Source organism: Cetorhinus maximus, chromosome 6 (assembly GCF_964194155.1).
Source record: "Cetorhinus maximus chromosome 6, sCetMax3.hap1.1, whole genome shotgun sequence".
NCBI classification, from domain to species: domain Eukaryota; kingdom Metazoa; phylum Chordata; class Chondrichthyes; order Lamniformes; family Cetorhinidae; genus Cetorhinus; species Cetorhinus maximus.
The window spans coordinates 123906589-123922212 of record NC_135884.1 but is presented as its reverse complement, the minus strand read 5'-3'; the positions used below and the strand labels follow the sequence as shown (position 1 = coordinate 123922212).

Here is a 15624-nt window from a genome sequence, read left to right as displayed (position 1 = left end):
AATTGATTTATCAGGGCCAGTAAGGCTGCTTAGCAGTAATTATGAACTTAGTTCCTCATTCAACAAGGTGTATTTTTTCGAGTGTTTTTACAGCGAGACTACAAGGATAAAAAAGGATTTTCTTGTCAGTTCAATGATTTTTAATTGATTGCAATCTGTGGAGACTGCATACCCTTTGAAGAATTTCCCTGTTTAACTGTGCACATACAGACTTCAGAAGTTGCTCAGTTTCAAAGGAGTAATGACAGCGAATGCTAACAGTTTCACCATTATTACTACCACGAAATCCAAATCAAAATTTTAGACAATAATGGAAGGGGAATTGAAACAGAATCCATTTTCACTGGACTTTCTGGTCCTATTGAAAAACTCCAATAGTAGGGGAGAACATTTTCCACCCATCACCATTATTACTACCACGAAATCCAAATCAAAATGTTAGACAATAATGGAAGGGGAATTGAAACAGAATCCATTTTCACTGGACTTTCTGGTCCTATTGAAAAACTCCCAATAGTAGGGGAGAACATTTTCCACCCATCTCTTTCCATGTGCTGTCACACTTGGATGCAGGACTGTCAGAATTTCAGGTTCCCCTGGAATTCTGACTAGCTCTGCCCTCTGTACAGCAACCACACTTGCCAAACAGGTGATGTAAATGCGTGTCACAGTACCATATCTAAACATCAATGTCAAAAAGATCTATTTCCATTTTGAGAGTGAATCAACAATAAGGGCCCCAATATGAGGTGATTTTCTCAAGTCAACACTTAGACCAAATTGCTTGCATTGCTCAGACAAATTTGTATGGTGCTGTTCTGAAATCAGTCTGCTTCTACAGGTGTTCTCATGGTAACATTACCAGTGTGGGTGCCAGCCTGCCCCACTGTCTTTTCCCAAGATAAATGCCACAGGATGATGCGATGACTTTGCAATATTGCTGTGGAACCATGGAACCATAGGGATACTTAAAGAATGCCAGAGCACAAAATGTAAATTGCTCACCTTTTTGCATAGCATTCCGCAGTTTTGAAATTGATTTTATGTGCCCAAGTAACAGAACATGATGAAACATCAGTCTTCAGCACCATGAAATGTTTGGAATTCCAACCAATCTCTTGTTCCATCAAGTTGCTAACCTTGCCTTCAGTGGTGGGGTGAAAGGAAATGCAAAGAGACATCGCCTCTTCTGGCTTCAGCTGAAAATGACCTAGGTGACAGAGTCAAAAAGCATGTTGCCTACCTTCTCAACTGCAATAAATAGCACAAGGAGATGAGGATAGAAACTGAGTGAAAAGTAAGTGACTTTCTGAGTTACAGCAAGCACTGTACAATTTTTTGAAGAAATTTGTAAATATTCTTTTATGATGAGGCAAAGTTCTTTCAAGGCATCTTGCATGACAAGTTCAGTGAGATGTTCAGATAAGATCTGTGGCTTTGCACCCTGGTGGCTGGGTATCAATGGGAGAGTTTGCTTCTATTATGTTGCTTGTTTATTAGTCTGACCTCCTGGGTTCTCTGCTCCCTCTCCTTCTCCAACAAATACACCTTAAAGAGGGAAATTCTAATGACGGAAAACACTTTGCCCTTCACTTAGGGAAAATCCCCAAACAAGAGCATCTCGGAAGACTTCATAATTAAGCTGGCCCCTTCCAAAATGAAAAAGGAACAATCAGAGGTATGATCATAACTCTCTACCTAACAGCACAAGAAAATATGGGAAGATTGGCACCCCATCTACAAACATTCACTCCCTCCACCACCAATGCACAGTGGCAGCAATGTGTACCATTGACAAGGTGCACTGCAGCAACTCACCAAGGCTCCTTAGACGGCACTTTCCAAACCCACAACCACTACCATCTAGGTCAAGGACAGCATACACATGGGAACACCACCACCTGCAAGTTCCCCTCCAAGCCACTCACCAACCTGACTTGGAAATATATCGCCGTTCCGTCACTGTCACTGGGTCAAATTCCTGTAACTCCCTCCCTCACAGCACTGTGGGTGTACCTACACCACATGGACTGCAGTGGTTCACGAAGGCAGCTCACCACCACCTTCTCAAGGGCAGTTAGGGATGGCCAATAAATGCAGGCCCGGCCAGCGACGCCCACAGCCCGTGAATGAATAAAAAAAATTAACTCGCCCCTAAGATTCATGCAATAGCCTTTCTCAGCTAGGCCTGTTTTATAGTGGCATAAGTTAAGTTGGTGTAGCCTGGAATTTCTTTTCATCCGTTCATGGAATGTGGTGCTGTTGTTACATCCTTTTTCACATTGGTGAGCTCCTTCCCAGTGACAAGAACCTTTTAAGAGTATATTGTTGAATCTGATGGTGACAAAAGCATGGATAGGCAAGCATTAAATTCCATTATTTACGTTCCGGGGAGGTTGTGGCATAGTGATATTGTCACTGGATAGTATTCCAGAGACTCTGGGAACCCAGGTTCAAATCACACCATGGCAGAAAGCTAAGCAAGTATTTATTGCCCATCTCTAATCGCCCTTGTTCAGAGGGTGTTTAAGAGTCAATTGCATCTGGAGTCACATGTAGGCCAGACCAGGTAAGGACGGCAGATTTCCTGATGGGTTTTTACGACAATCAGCAATGGTTTCGTGGTCATCATCAGACCTTTATTGAATTCAAATTGCATCATCTGCCATGGTGGGATTTAAACCCAAGTTCCCAGAGCATTACCCAGAATTTCTGGAATACTAAGATAAAAGCAAAAAACTGTGGATGCTGGAAATCCAAAACAAAAACAAAAATACTGTTGAAGAGTCATACGGACTTGAAATGTTAAATGTATTCCTCTCCGCAGATGCTGTCAGACCTGCTGAGTTTTTTCAGGTATTTTTATTTTTGTTTTTGTCTCTGGAATACTAGTCCAGTGACAATCCCAATATTTCACCACCTCTCCCTGGAATGTAAATAATGGTTGCCTATCCATACTTTTGTCACCACCAGATTCAACAATTCCCAATGTGCCAAAATATTTCCTCTTAAAAAGTTCTTGTCGCTAGGAAGGAGCTCACCAATGTAAAAAAGGATGTAACTGCAGCACCAGAAGAAGTGGCAAGGGCCATTTAAGGATTAGAAGTGTCTCAAAGACTGATTCAAGGATCCCACAGGCTGAGATCAGGGTCTTCAGCAGGTCACTGCTAAGCAAAAACAGAAGGGAGAGGGAGCCTCTAAAACACCCTCTTAGTTAGGGTATATATGTGGCGGCCCTGAAAAGCAGTAGTAAGTGCTTATTGAAGGGGGAATCCACCAAAGATCTGAACTTCACCTCTGCTGCTACTTCCAAATGTCTCCATGAGGCTATAGAAATCCTGGTAAGGGCATAAAGGAGGCAGTCAGCCTCAGTGCTTGCATTTACCTGGTTAAGCCCATTCAAACCATCAAAATTTTGGGACAAAAGATGTTTTGCTGTTTTTTTTAATCCAAAACTTCAATCATCAAGAAGAACTCTAGGTTAAGTGTGACAACTTGTTCAATATTACTGATATTGAAAAATATACACTTGGAATACTTAAATAAACAGTAGTGATAACTGTGACAGGAATGTCCCTTTGCAAATGACAGGGAAAACACTCAGTAAAAAAAATCTTCTCAATGATTTCGTCAGAAAACACTGGTTTTTAATGTGTTTTTATGGTCAACTAGACATAAAGAAAAAATGATCATAAGAGTTATTAAACTTATGTTTCCGTGACTAGTGTTTTGACTATGTTCCTGCTCAATACTATCCATGTTAAAAACACAATGACCTTGGTTTCTCATTGATTTAATAAGCACTTTACAAGAATATTTCTATAGCACATGAGTCTTTATCAAGACTGCAGAAGAGTGCAAAAACACTATTTGCTGTTTCCTTTATGATGTAAGTTAAAAGTAACAACATATTGCTACACCTAAACTAAGCAGTAAAATGTTAATTCACTTCAGACTGAAAGAACTGGCGGTACTTCACTATTCCTTTTCATAATAATTGGAACAAATCTCCTTAATTGACTGCCATATTTTCTAACCAAAATTAGTTACAGAAAAGCTTTACTGGTTCTGCCTCCTAAGAGCTTGCAACTGCAAATGATAACGAAAAAATAAACTCCCTGAATTCTAGTTATAATGTATACAATTCATAAATACATTTCTTTAAAACTTCAAACAAAGCATCTGTGTAATTCAGTTTTCAAACCAAATAGTTCAGTAGCAATAAAAACACACTGCAGTTAAGCCAGACCCTGTAAAATTACAATGAGCAGTACAGATATATATATATATATATATTTTTTTTTTCCCTTGTTTCACACATGGTTAACAGTTGATCCCAATGTCCACAATAGTTATTTTGATATAGGAAACAAATTCTTCAAATGATTTCAAAGTCTTTTTATATTTCTCAACAGAGCACTGAAATGCTTTATTCTTTTGTAATGCTTCAGGTTTGGCTACCATAATGTGCGACCTGCAGCTAAGCCATAGCTTGTTTTGCACAGGCTGTGTTTTTTCTCCCTGCTATTATAGTTCTGTTCATTTAATTTTAACTGTTGACAGTATTGACTGGCATTTGGATTTGAACAACTTCTCCATTTTCTCCTTGTTGAATCTGGATCGCTCCATGTTCAATTTGCATTTCAGGCTGAATTGTGGCTGCAAGAGTTTCTGTTCCCTAAATAAAGACAGAAAAAATGCTAATTATTACACGTCAAATTCTCTATGAGACGGTTCCCAAAAAATGAAGTTTACATCCTTGTTTCTTTTCTTTTTAACTGTACATATATTTTCTTATAGTTTTCTACTTTATATATATTTTGCACATTTTCTTTTTGTGAATTGTAGTTATACTCTTTCCCTCCATTTGTTTTAAATATTAAAAGAAAACAGATTTTTCACTAATAGATGGTGGCATCCATTTCACAACAAGGAAATTCAGGAGGAATTGAAGTTATAAAATAGCAAGAAAATAGAATGCTCTCACTTCTTAACATAAAGCACAAAGGGCCTGACCTTCCACGGAAAGGCAGAGTTGGATTGCCACTCCGCTCCTAGGTACTTATCTGGGAATCCAGCTAATCCTTTTTCTCCTGACCTTCCGACTCAGGCTGGGTGAGAACTGTGTAGGGGATAGCGTCCTGAGGCCTTCAGTCAAGGCTGGAAAGTCGGAGGTAAGGAAACCAGGCCCCTTTTTTTACAGCACAAGCTGCTGCAAAGCAGCTAAGTTTAAAGGTCCAGCCACTTTCAAGCCAGAGAGAAGGAAGGTTTGTAAGGGTGGTCAGTGACGGGGTCAGCTGGTCAGATTGTCAGTGGGGGGAATGGATCAGTTAGGGAGAATGTCGGGTGTCAGTGTGTGTGGCGGGGGGGGGGTCGGGTGTCAGTGGGGGTGTTGGGTGGTTAGTGGGGGTGTCGGGTGGTCAGTGGGGGTGTCGGGTGGTCAGTGGGGGGGAGCTGGGGAATCAGGTGGGAAGAGTCAATCGGGGTGAGGTTCGGGTGGTCAGTGGGGATGGTGGGAGGTTGGGTGGTCAGCGGGGATGGCGGGAGGTTGGATGGTCAGCGAGGGGGGTGTCAGGTGGTCATTGGGGGCTGTTGAGTGATCAGTGAGGGGGTCAGGTGGTCAGTTGGGGTGTCAGGTATTCAGCGGGGTGGGGGAGGTTCAGAGGGTGTCCAATGGGAAGAGTTTGGGGGGGTGGGGAGAATCCAGTGAGAAATCAGAAATCAGTACTATAGTTACCCAGGAGTTAGAAGTAGTTTTAATTCTTCTAATTTTTCCTCGGTAATTATTCTGCTAAGACATTCAGAACCATCTGAAGTTTGCAATTTAAATTGTACTTTCGGATGGTTTTGATTGCAGGGCAATGTAAGTTTAAACTTCCCGGGCAATTGCCAGGTAATCCTTACCTGGGGACTTTGAGGGTGTTCCCCAGTGCATCTTTGGGATTAATCTCAGTTACAACTCTGGGAAGCTTGGAAGTTATGGGCCAATACTTTGAGAATCCTGCTGCAGAGTATAAAATGTCGCTAACTCTAATCAGAAAGGGTTATTTATGTAATGTGTATACAGAAAGTTTGTACTATACATTCTGTAGGTGTATCAAATAGCATTAAGACATGCCTAAGTGACATTATTCATCACAAGGTCAATTTCTGAGTGATCAAGAATGATGCTTGCAGATTCAAGACGTACGGTTAATATTGTTGAGGCACATTAAAATTTAGTGTTCGGAAAAGTTAATATGCAATCCCAAGCATATTGGCTGTGAAGTGGTTGTTCTGGGCCCCTAACTACTTAAAAAGACTCTGGATTCAAATGTTACAAATTTATATAAGCCATAATTCCAGCATGCCCACTGTTGGTCTTCAGTGCTAATCATACTGGAACATGTGGAATCAGTTGAAAGACTCATTTGCATGGGGTTAGTGGGCATCTATGTCATTACAGACAGATCTTAGGGACCCACTATTCAACACTGGTGAAAATATTATTTGCTGTCAACCAAAAGGTCAGTCCCTTCAGCCTCCAGAGAAACAAAGTCTGAGCCTCCTTATGTCCCATTTGAATGTAGGCTGAAAATGGTAAATATTTCATGGAAACTTACTGGGCACTCGATGGAGCCCATTTGTATCCATCTGGAAGTCAGTACAAATCTTGGCATACCAGCTTTCAAACATACAACAGGTCCTAATGGGCATTGAAGATGTGGAAAAGTCCAGCATTGGGCTCTTCTGCCATCAACCCTGCTCCTTTTGTATCTTGTTCCAGCTGAGCGGAAGCTATGGCTGCAAACTAAACCACTGAAAATTTCCTAAGGCTGGGAGCTGGTGTATCTGGGACATGGTGTATTCTGGGTCCTGAGGGAGTTTCTGGTTATTCGCCTCAACTCTTTCCGGAATTATAGAAGGAGTCTGGAATAATGGCCGAGTGGACACAGGATCAACGTCTTTTCATTTGTACAGTGTTTCTAAACTGATCTGATAGGAATAGTTTGTAAATTGTTAGTCTGTAAAGAGTTCTCCTTTGAATAATAGTGGAAGGTTAGAAAAATGGAAATACATTTATTGAGGCAATCATTTGCTTTTTAAGATTGTAATATCAAGATTTGCATATACTTGAAGAACTACTTAGCTAACATCTCAAGGAATAGGACGGTCTAGTTAAATTTAGGATTTGGTTTAACAGAAATAACTCAATTTTACTTACTGAATTATAGTTGGACTTTAATTTATTTCATTTTAGCTATTCAATATTAAAGTCCATTTAAACCTGCTTATATTGTGCCTTAGGTGTGTATTGACTTGAACTATTAACAGGTGATTAATTTCTTAAGTAGATAGCATGATTAGCTCTTCTCTGATTGACAGATGATCGTTCTGAATCTGGGACTCACCTTTCTGAAAAATAGCACTTTTCTCCTTTTTATGATGAATATGTTTTGAAGAAACAGAGAGCTTACACTCAACTAATTCTTTGTAAAACATTTGCTTTTAAATTAACCATTTCTCAGAAAGATAAATAAAACATTTTTATTGCAAAAATACAATTAACTGATTTAAATTGCGATGAGGCACTTGTTTCTCCAATTCAACAGCAGAAGATGGAACCAATTGTTTTGGGCCCCGTCAACACCAACTCATGATCCCCATTGGCTGTATATATTGAGCCGAACCAGACTGTACATGACACTGACATCCTCTTTGATTTTGCACTTCTAAGTGTATGCCTATATGTGATCAACACCACTTAATTTCACTGTTGCAACATTGCTATATTCCTGATCAGCTTCTCCTCAACCACTGAAACCTTTATCCACCACACCTTTGTCATCTCTAGAGTTATTCCTCTACTGTCCTCTTGAATGCCACTTTGCATAAACTCCAACTTATCCAAAACTTTGTAGGCTGCATCCTGTTCTGTCCCCTATTTCATTTGCCTATTTCCCTCAACATCCTCCCCACTAGGCCTAAATGAACTTTCTGTACCCCCAGAGCACTGAATTTGAAATCTTGGTCCTCATTTACAAATTCCTCCAAGACCTCATACCACCTTAAATCTGCAGGCTCTTACAGCTTAACATATCTTTCTGTTCCTTCTAGATCACTGGCTGTAGCCTTCTGCGCAAAATTCCTCCTTCTGCTCTGGCATGTGGTAAACTTTCCACCATCATGGCTGTACTCTCAAACTCCCTCTCTAAACCCTGCCACCTCTCTGCAACTTGAAAACACTCCTTAAAACCCATTTCTGCGCCTTTGGTTACTTTATCTCTCCCACAAAGGTTTGCTGTGTGTTCCTTTCTTCCACTTTATAGCACCTTAAGAGAATTTTTTATGTTAAAGGCACTATATATTATGTATAATGTTCCTGATACTGCTGTTGTTTCCTTCATTCGGTACCGAAGTTAATATTGCCACGATTTTTGAAAGGAATTTGTTTCAGATTGTGACAGCAATAGAAAGAAGCAAATATGGCACCCTATTCCCCTATCGTCAACTTCAGGAAGGAAACGTTCAATTTTAATAGGATGATACACATCATAAGAAGCTCAAATGGAACTGGTATTTTTAGTTTGCATTTTTAATCAAGTTTTACTGCAAAAAAATAAGTTTTTAGTTAGAAAAGCTGAAATTCAGTCATTTTGAGAAACAATCCAACCCTCAAACCAAGCAAAGTTGATTGTGAACCAATACAATCAAACTAGCCAAATTCCCACTGGCTCAGTATTTTGGCACGGGTATGCACTCAACCCTACAGACACTGGAAGTCTGCTACTACTGCCAATAATGTGGGACACATATGTACTTTCTGTTCTTTTGCGTATTGATAAAGTCATGCCAAAAGTGGTAGCCTAAAATATATCCAGTATTTGAACTACGGTCAGCTAAATTGTAAAAAAGCACACAACATTATCATATTTATTCACTTCAAACCACATTATTCATTCAGTACACATTATCTTTACTATATGGCTTTCAGATAATTTAAACTTGTATTCGTCACCCTGGTAAGTTACATGTTCACAAAAAAATAACTGACTTAAATTTTCCCTCAGACATAGAACTTGTACAACCACAGAACCTGTTGCACAGATTCTTTTGGTGCCACTAAAATCCATAGGTTGATCAACTGTCAGTTAGATTTGCCATTACAGATGTTGCTGTAGTTCTGCTTCAATATTAAGCATTACATATCATAGAATAATACAAGACAGAAGGAGGCCATTCCACCCATTGGGAGGAATCGTCCCAGATTTGCACTAAATGCGGAAGAGGACGGGTAAAACGATGTTTTACCCGCCGGCCACAATAGCAGCTTTTCACACATCGTCCCAAACCCACTGCATTAATTATGCATTCCAGGGAAACACGTCGTTTCCATGCCATGACCTTGCCGCTTCAACATGCTGCTTTAAAGTCCAGCTGTGCGCACACATCTCAGTGCTTCCAGCCCACGACTGCTGCAAAGAAAACATGGTCCTGAAAAGCAAAAAGACTGCAGCCCCCAGGTTCAATGATGAGTCCCTCAAGCGCCTTTTGGACACAGTGGACACTTGCTGTGATGTCCTCTACCCCTGCTCTGGCCGCAGGATGGGCAGCAACCTCACTAATCCGGCTTGGGAGGCGGTGACAGCGGTGGTCAGCGTCAATGCCCTTCAAAAGAGGACAGCCACCCAGTGCCGAAAGAGGATGAATGATCTCCTCCGTCCCGTCAGGCAAGTCACTCTTCTCATCACTCTCAACTCACACTCATAAACCCATCATATATCCACAGGGCCCTCACTCACTGCCGGTTCAAGGGACATCACCATTCACTCTCACACACACCTTCATTGTTGTCATCCGTCCATGAGGCCACTCACTACCCACACATGCCAGGCACACTTATCATTTGGCCTCACAGGCGTCCTGCTTACACTTTCTCCATTCCCATTCATGCAGGACAAGCTGGCGCACAACAAGAGGGAGAGGTCACAGGCAGGTGGAGGAATACCTGAAATCAAGGTCCTCACGGACTTTGAAAACAGAGCCATCCAGCTGGCCGGTGAGGATCTGGACCGGTCCTGTGCTGATGGTGAGGTCAGTGATGCTCTACCAAGTGAGGATCCAGCAGTGCAACATCCATCAGACAACCATGCTGTGACTGATGTGTCCTGTTTCACAGGGCACTGCCATGCACTAATTATCTCCCTTTCCTTCCGCAAGCACATCTGGGAAACAACTGACTGAGTCCACAACCCAGGGCCTCCAATCAAGCCTCGAAGGAACCTCTGAAGAGGAATCTGAAGGCACCCTCCTTGAAGTCCTGTTACAGCACTCACCCACACACTCCACCAGCATAGAGACACACACCTCAGTGGGACCTAGCTTTACTAGCCTCAGGATCACAATCTGGTGAGCACATCGCACTGTCTGATCCACAACAGGCGGGGCAGGGACTTCCCGTCCAGCACTCAGAGCACTGCTGGAGGCCACAAATTTGCTGACAATGAAAGTCAGATGTAATGTCCGATGATGAGCCTCTGGACTCGGTCATGCCACAGTTGCTGGAGTTGCAAAGGCAAGCTCGGGAACATCAGGAAGGGATGTCCACTGCACTCCCCACATTGCAAGGCACGATGGAGGAGTCCATCCGTCTTCAGAATGAAGTGATAGCACCGGCATGCCAGCGCACCAAGTTCAACACTGGTAGGATGGGGGCCACCATGGGGGCCTTGGTCCAGGATGTTGCTCCTGCACTGCTGTGAGGGCTCAAATCCATTGCTGATGCCATAGTCGGCCTCCAACAGTGTGTACGCCAGAGGGTGTGGCGCAGCTTGATCTCACTCCAGATACCCCTTCTCCTCAAGGAATCAGCCAGGGCACCCATGGGGAGTAGGATCAGCAGGTATGCCCCCCCGATGGCATCCATCCAGGCCCCCTTAACAGATCCAGGAGAGTGCTGGCCACCACTTGGATGGCCAGAGACTCCTGCGTTGCTTGGCTGTCTGAAACCCCATCCACCTTTGCCCCACTCCACCCAACCAATTGGCTGCAGCTTTGCCAATTGAACTGCATGCTGTGCTTTCAGCTCAGGTGCAGACATTCTCCTAACCATGGTGCAAGGCCGCACTGTTAGCTTGAACCGGGGGAGACTGGTCCAAACTGGGATGATGACGTTGCAAGGGGCCGTGAACGCCTCCACCAGTGACTGCTTCATGGCCAGCTTTAGCAAGGAAATTGTACAACATGCCCAGTCGTCCAGCTGTTCTGCAGTCTACTAAAACGCTCATTACTTTGCAGTCCGACCAATACGAATCCTCTCTTCCTGTAACCTCAGCAGCCCCAGCTCAACAGGCTGAAGAGGGTGCCACTGCCACACAGCAGGGCCCCAAAAGCAGGGCGGAGCTCTCCAGATCTCAGCGCTCCAGAGGACGCCCACCAAGGTCATCACAGACAGGGCTTGCAATATCCCACAGAGGTCACCTGCGGAGACCTGAAAGAAGTCATTGGCGTAGAAATTGAGCGTTGCTGTCACTTTCACGGCCATTGGCAGTCGACGCTCTCTATGTTCCTGTGGCACCAAATCCTGCAGTAGCTGGCAGATGTGATTGACCAGTTCCCTTGGCATGTGCAGTCTTTGGCAACACTGGTTCTCGGTCATCTGCAGGAATGAAAAGTGGCATCTAAAGACCCTGGGTTTAGCTAGGCACCGACCAGCCACGGCTCGCTGTGGCTCTTCGGCAATGTGTGGGAACCACAGCGGCCCTTTCTTAGAGGGTGCCGCTCCGCCCTTTGTGCAGCCAGGCGCCTCAGTTGCTCTCTTCATCATTTTTGCTCTCTGTAAGCCACAAGGCATACAGCTAGATCACTAGGCTCCATGCTCCTGATGTACTCCTGCAGGATGAGAGAGTTAGCATGGGTGTACTAAGAACCTGTCTTGATTAAGTATGACACTCATTACTTTGCAGTATGTGCCCAAGGAGTGAGAAGCTCTGGAGCACTTGGTGGCACTTTGATGCCTCTGCGTTGCTTGAGTAGGCAGAGAAACTAGAGGCCCGACTCCAATCATATCAATGTGTCTGTGTCTGAACTGTCTCAGCTGTAGAGGAATGGTCACTTTATACAAGGTTTCCCTAATGCGTGGCAACTTCCCTCGCCCACCGCCCCCACGTGCTTGTGCGTTAAACCGCAAAGCCACCTTTGCCCCCCCACCCCCACCAAGTTGCCTCAACTGCAGGGTAGCCCTTGCACCCCTCCACCCCCCACCAATTCACCTCAACTGCAGGGCAGCCCTTGCACTGCCCCCCCCCCACAGTCACCTCAACCGCAGGGCAGCCCTTGCCACCCCACCCTGCCCCACCCCAAGTCACCTCAACCTTGAAATTCAACAGGTAACCCGGGCGAGTGCTCCGCAATGTTAGTGTATACTCACCTCCGAGTTCCCGTCAAAGTGCAGCCCGTCAAGTGCATGCCTCTTATACGCTGTTGCGAAACATGTTGGCGTGGGGGGACAATCCCAGCGGGCTGGCCTTATATCGATATGCAGGTGTATTCCCGATGTCCAATGGTGGGAAGTGTGGCCTGCCATTTGCGGGCGGAGCGGACAATCGCAAACTGGTTTCCCGACATCGTGAAACCGATTTTAGGCCTTTTCGCCACATTGTCCACTCATGCCACCGAACACACCTGACGCCAGCAAACACGGAAAATCCCAGCCATCGAGTCTGCACCAGCTCTTTCAAAGCGTAATGCGGCTTGTCCCACTCCACGGTTCTTTCCCTTTATCCTTGCCATTTTTTATGCTTCAGGTATTTATCCAATTCCCTTTGGAAAGTTACTATTAAATCTGTGCCCATTACCATGTGAGGCGGTGCATTCTAAATCCTAGCCACTCATTTGAGTAAAACAAATTTTCCTTGTGTTGCCTCTGGTTCTTTAGCCAGTGGCCTTAATCTGTGTCCTCTGGTGGTCAACTCATCAGTCATAGGAAAGTTTCTCTTCATTTACTTTATTGAAACTCTTCATGATTTTAACACCTCTACTAAATCTCCTCTTCACCTTCTCTGCTGTAAGAACAACCCCAGCTTCCCAGTCTATGGTTGAAATATTTATATTTATGATTCCATATAGAATTATGAATTGTTTCCTAATGGTTCAGTCAAGAAAAAGTATTGTTTTTTTAGATTTCTCACTCTGGGACAAGTGTAGCAGAAAAGCGCGATTAAAAGTATAGTCACAAAATCTTCAAAACATCAATAAGTTTGAAACCTAATTTAGGGTTTTTATAATGAGATAGATAGCCAAATGAAAAACAGGTCTCCAAGTCAGAAAGTTAGATATGTTTCTCAGCAATTACTATTTACTTTCATAACATTTTAAAGTAAGTCTATTTTGATCAAAAAGTGTTCCTTCCCCACATGAGCACCCTCATAGTCGAAGTTCATATTTTGAACTTCAATGGATGATAGTCTATCCTTTATTTCTAAACTGTTAGAAATGTCAGCAGTTCATACCCCAGTTGTAAAATGAGATAAGAGGGCCATCTAATCTTGAGGGATCTTGAAAGTGCTTGTCCACTGTAAATTCAATTACCAGGAGCAAATGAGCAAAATAGAAGTCGAGCATTTCTAATCCCATTACGCCTGATTTCTAACACTTCTATTTCCAGCTACAACTGATGGAAAGCAATAACCTGTATTCATCCTAAGCATTTTTTTGCATGAATTACAACAAAGCTGGGAGATGTTCATCCCTGGTGTTCAGAGCTGCTGTCTTTGACTGAGGGCGCCATTTAAAGAGCCAACAAACCCATTTAATGGACTGCAGAGCCATTCATTGATTAGGTTTAGATGCTGACTTCCTGTCAGGGGCTGAGAGCCCATTTGAAAAACATAAGCGGCCTTGAAGCCTGAAAATCAGTCAGGGTCAGGGTCAGGGTGTATCCTTGCAGTGGATCTCACCCCACCAGAGTTGTGGATTCCATGATTCCAGAAAAGCAGAGAACTACATATGGTGCAAGCAAAATACTACAGCATGATTATAAAATCAACAAATAGAAGATAAGAAATATTTTTTAAAAAAATGTTTATATAGGAATGAGTTAGCTGGAAAACTCTGTACCACAGTCACTTCCCTGTCAAGATAACTTGAACTCGGTTTTCTGCTTTAATGATGTGAGTAATACTTTCACTCCGATGACTTTCTGCCCTGTGGGAGTTTGGGGGAACGACTCATTTTCCATGTACTTTATCATTAGATCTCCAAGGGGCTGACATCATCAGCTAATATGAACTCAGTATTTCTGAAAGTGAGTTGGCTTCTCCCCACAAAATCATTCAATGCAGTAAAAGCATATTAATTATTTTCAACTTTTGAGCAAAGTATCCTAATATGCTTAAAAATGAAATATAGACCATTGGGGAACGCATGAATTACTTATACTTTCTTGTATTAAGCACTACCAGTAACATCCTAAACATTCTGATATTTCAATATATTAGTCTGCTTGATCAAATGGATGCATAGCACTATTCAAAGAAGGGAGCAGGATTTTACAGTATTTATGCCTCATTCAGGTGTGTCCCAATAATCTATATATTTATACATCAACCAATACAATAAATCGACCATTCTTTGGTCTTTTGCTGTGTGTGGGCAGAGCTCTATGCAAACTGACTGCATAGCACTTTGAGAGATCCTGAGGGCATGAAAGGGATTATAAAAGTGTAAGTTACTTCTTCAAGGATTCTGTTGTATGTAAAATTGTTGCTGGATGGGATGAGACAAAAAGTGTTTCCTAAATTTCCAGTGAAATGAAAACAATGGATGGATATTATAGTTTAATAACTTGTGTGAAATATTTAACCATTCAGAATTTGTACTTGAATTTTACAAGTCTAGAAATCCTGGAAACTACTGTCGATGTCTTCAAGAAACTGAATGCAATTTTTAAATATTAAAACAAGCTGCAAATAATAGCTTTAAACTAAAAAAAGCAAATTACTGGTTATTAAGAGTAGATTTTAAAGATAAATGGCTGAATCATGGGATATCTGATATTCTATTGGTGATTTGAAAGAAAATAATGGCATTGTACAATATTTGAATTACATTAAATAGATATTTATCCAAGTGTCAGTTTCACGCATAAAATAGGGCAAAGGTTGTTCCAAGACCTGGAGTGCTCAAGGAAGCTTCTTAAAGATGTGGGTTTGACCAAATTATTTTGTTTTTTGTGTTGTTCCTTTTGATGAACTTTTCTTAGTTAATTGGTGTTCGTAGATTGTTTGTAGTTCCCTACTTTTGGGAATTTTCCCCAATACTGGCTTCATCTTTCTCTGTTAGCTTTGATGTTGCACCATATAAAGGCATCGCTTTATGCTCTGATTCTGGTTTTTAAGTGTACTTAAGTGCAGATGTTTGCCCTCATGAACAATGCATTAGTTTCTTGTCTGTTATACCTACACATTGCGTACTTGTTAACAGCAGCTTGCGAGGGGCTGAAGGAATAAAAAAATCAGGATGGTGGTGACTTTGAAAATCATTGCAGTCTCAGGTGAAACTGCAGAAGCTAGAGCAACTCTTGTTATTGGAATGTAGGAACATAGGACTTTGGAGCAGGAGTAGGCCAGTTGGCCCATCAAGCCT

The 15624-nt window shown here is 42.5% G+C and overlaps 1 protein-coding gene across 4 annotated transcripts in view; it reads right to left on the bottom strand.

Moving 5' to 3' along the window:
• Positions 1-3625: 3625 nt before the first annotated feature.
• banp (BTG3 associated nuclear protein) overlaps positions 3626-15624 on the bottom strand; it is a 280409-nt gene continuing 268410 nt past the window's right edge. For all 4 annotated transcript variants that reach the window (XR_013576944.1, XM_078544429.1, XM_078544430.1 and 1 more), the window contains one exon: positions 3626-4678. Coding sequence is in view for 3 of the 4 variants with exons in the window: in XM_078544429.1 (XP_078400555.1) it covers positions 4550-4678 (129 nt within the window). In the remaining variant the exon portion in view is untranslated. The remainder of the gene's footprint in view (positions 4679-15624) is intronic.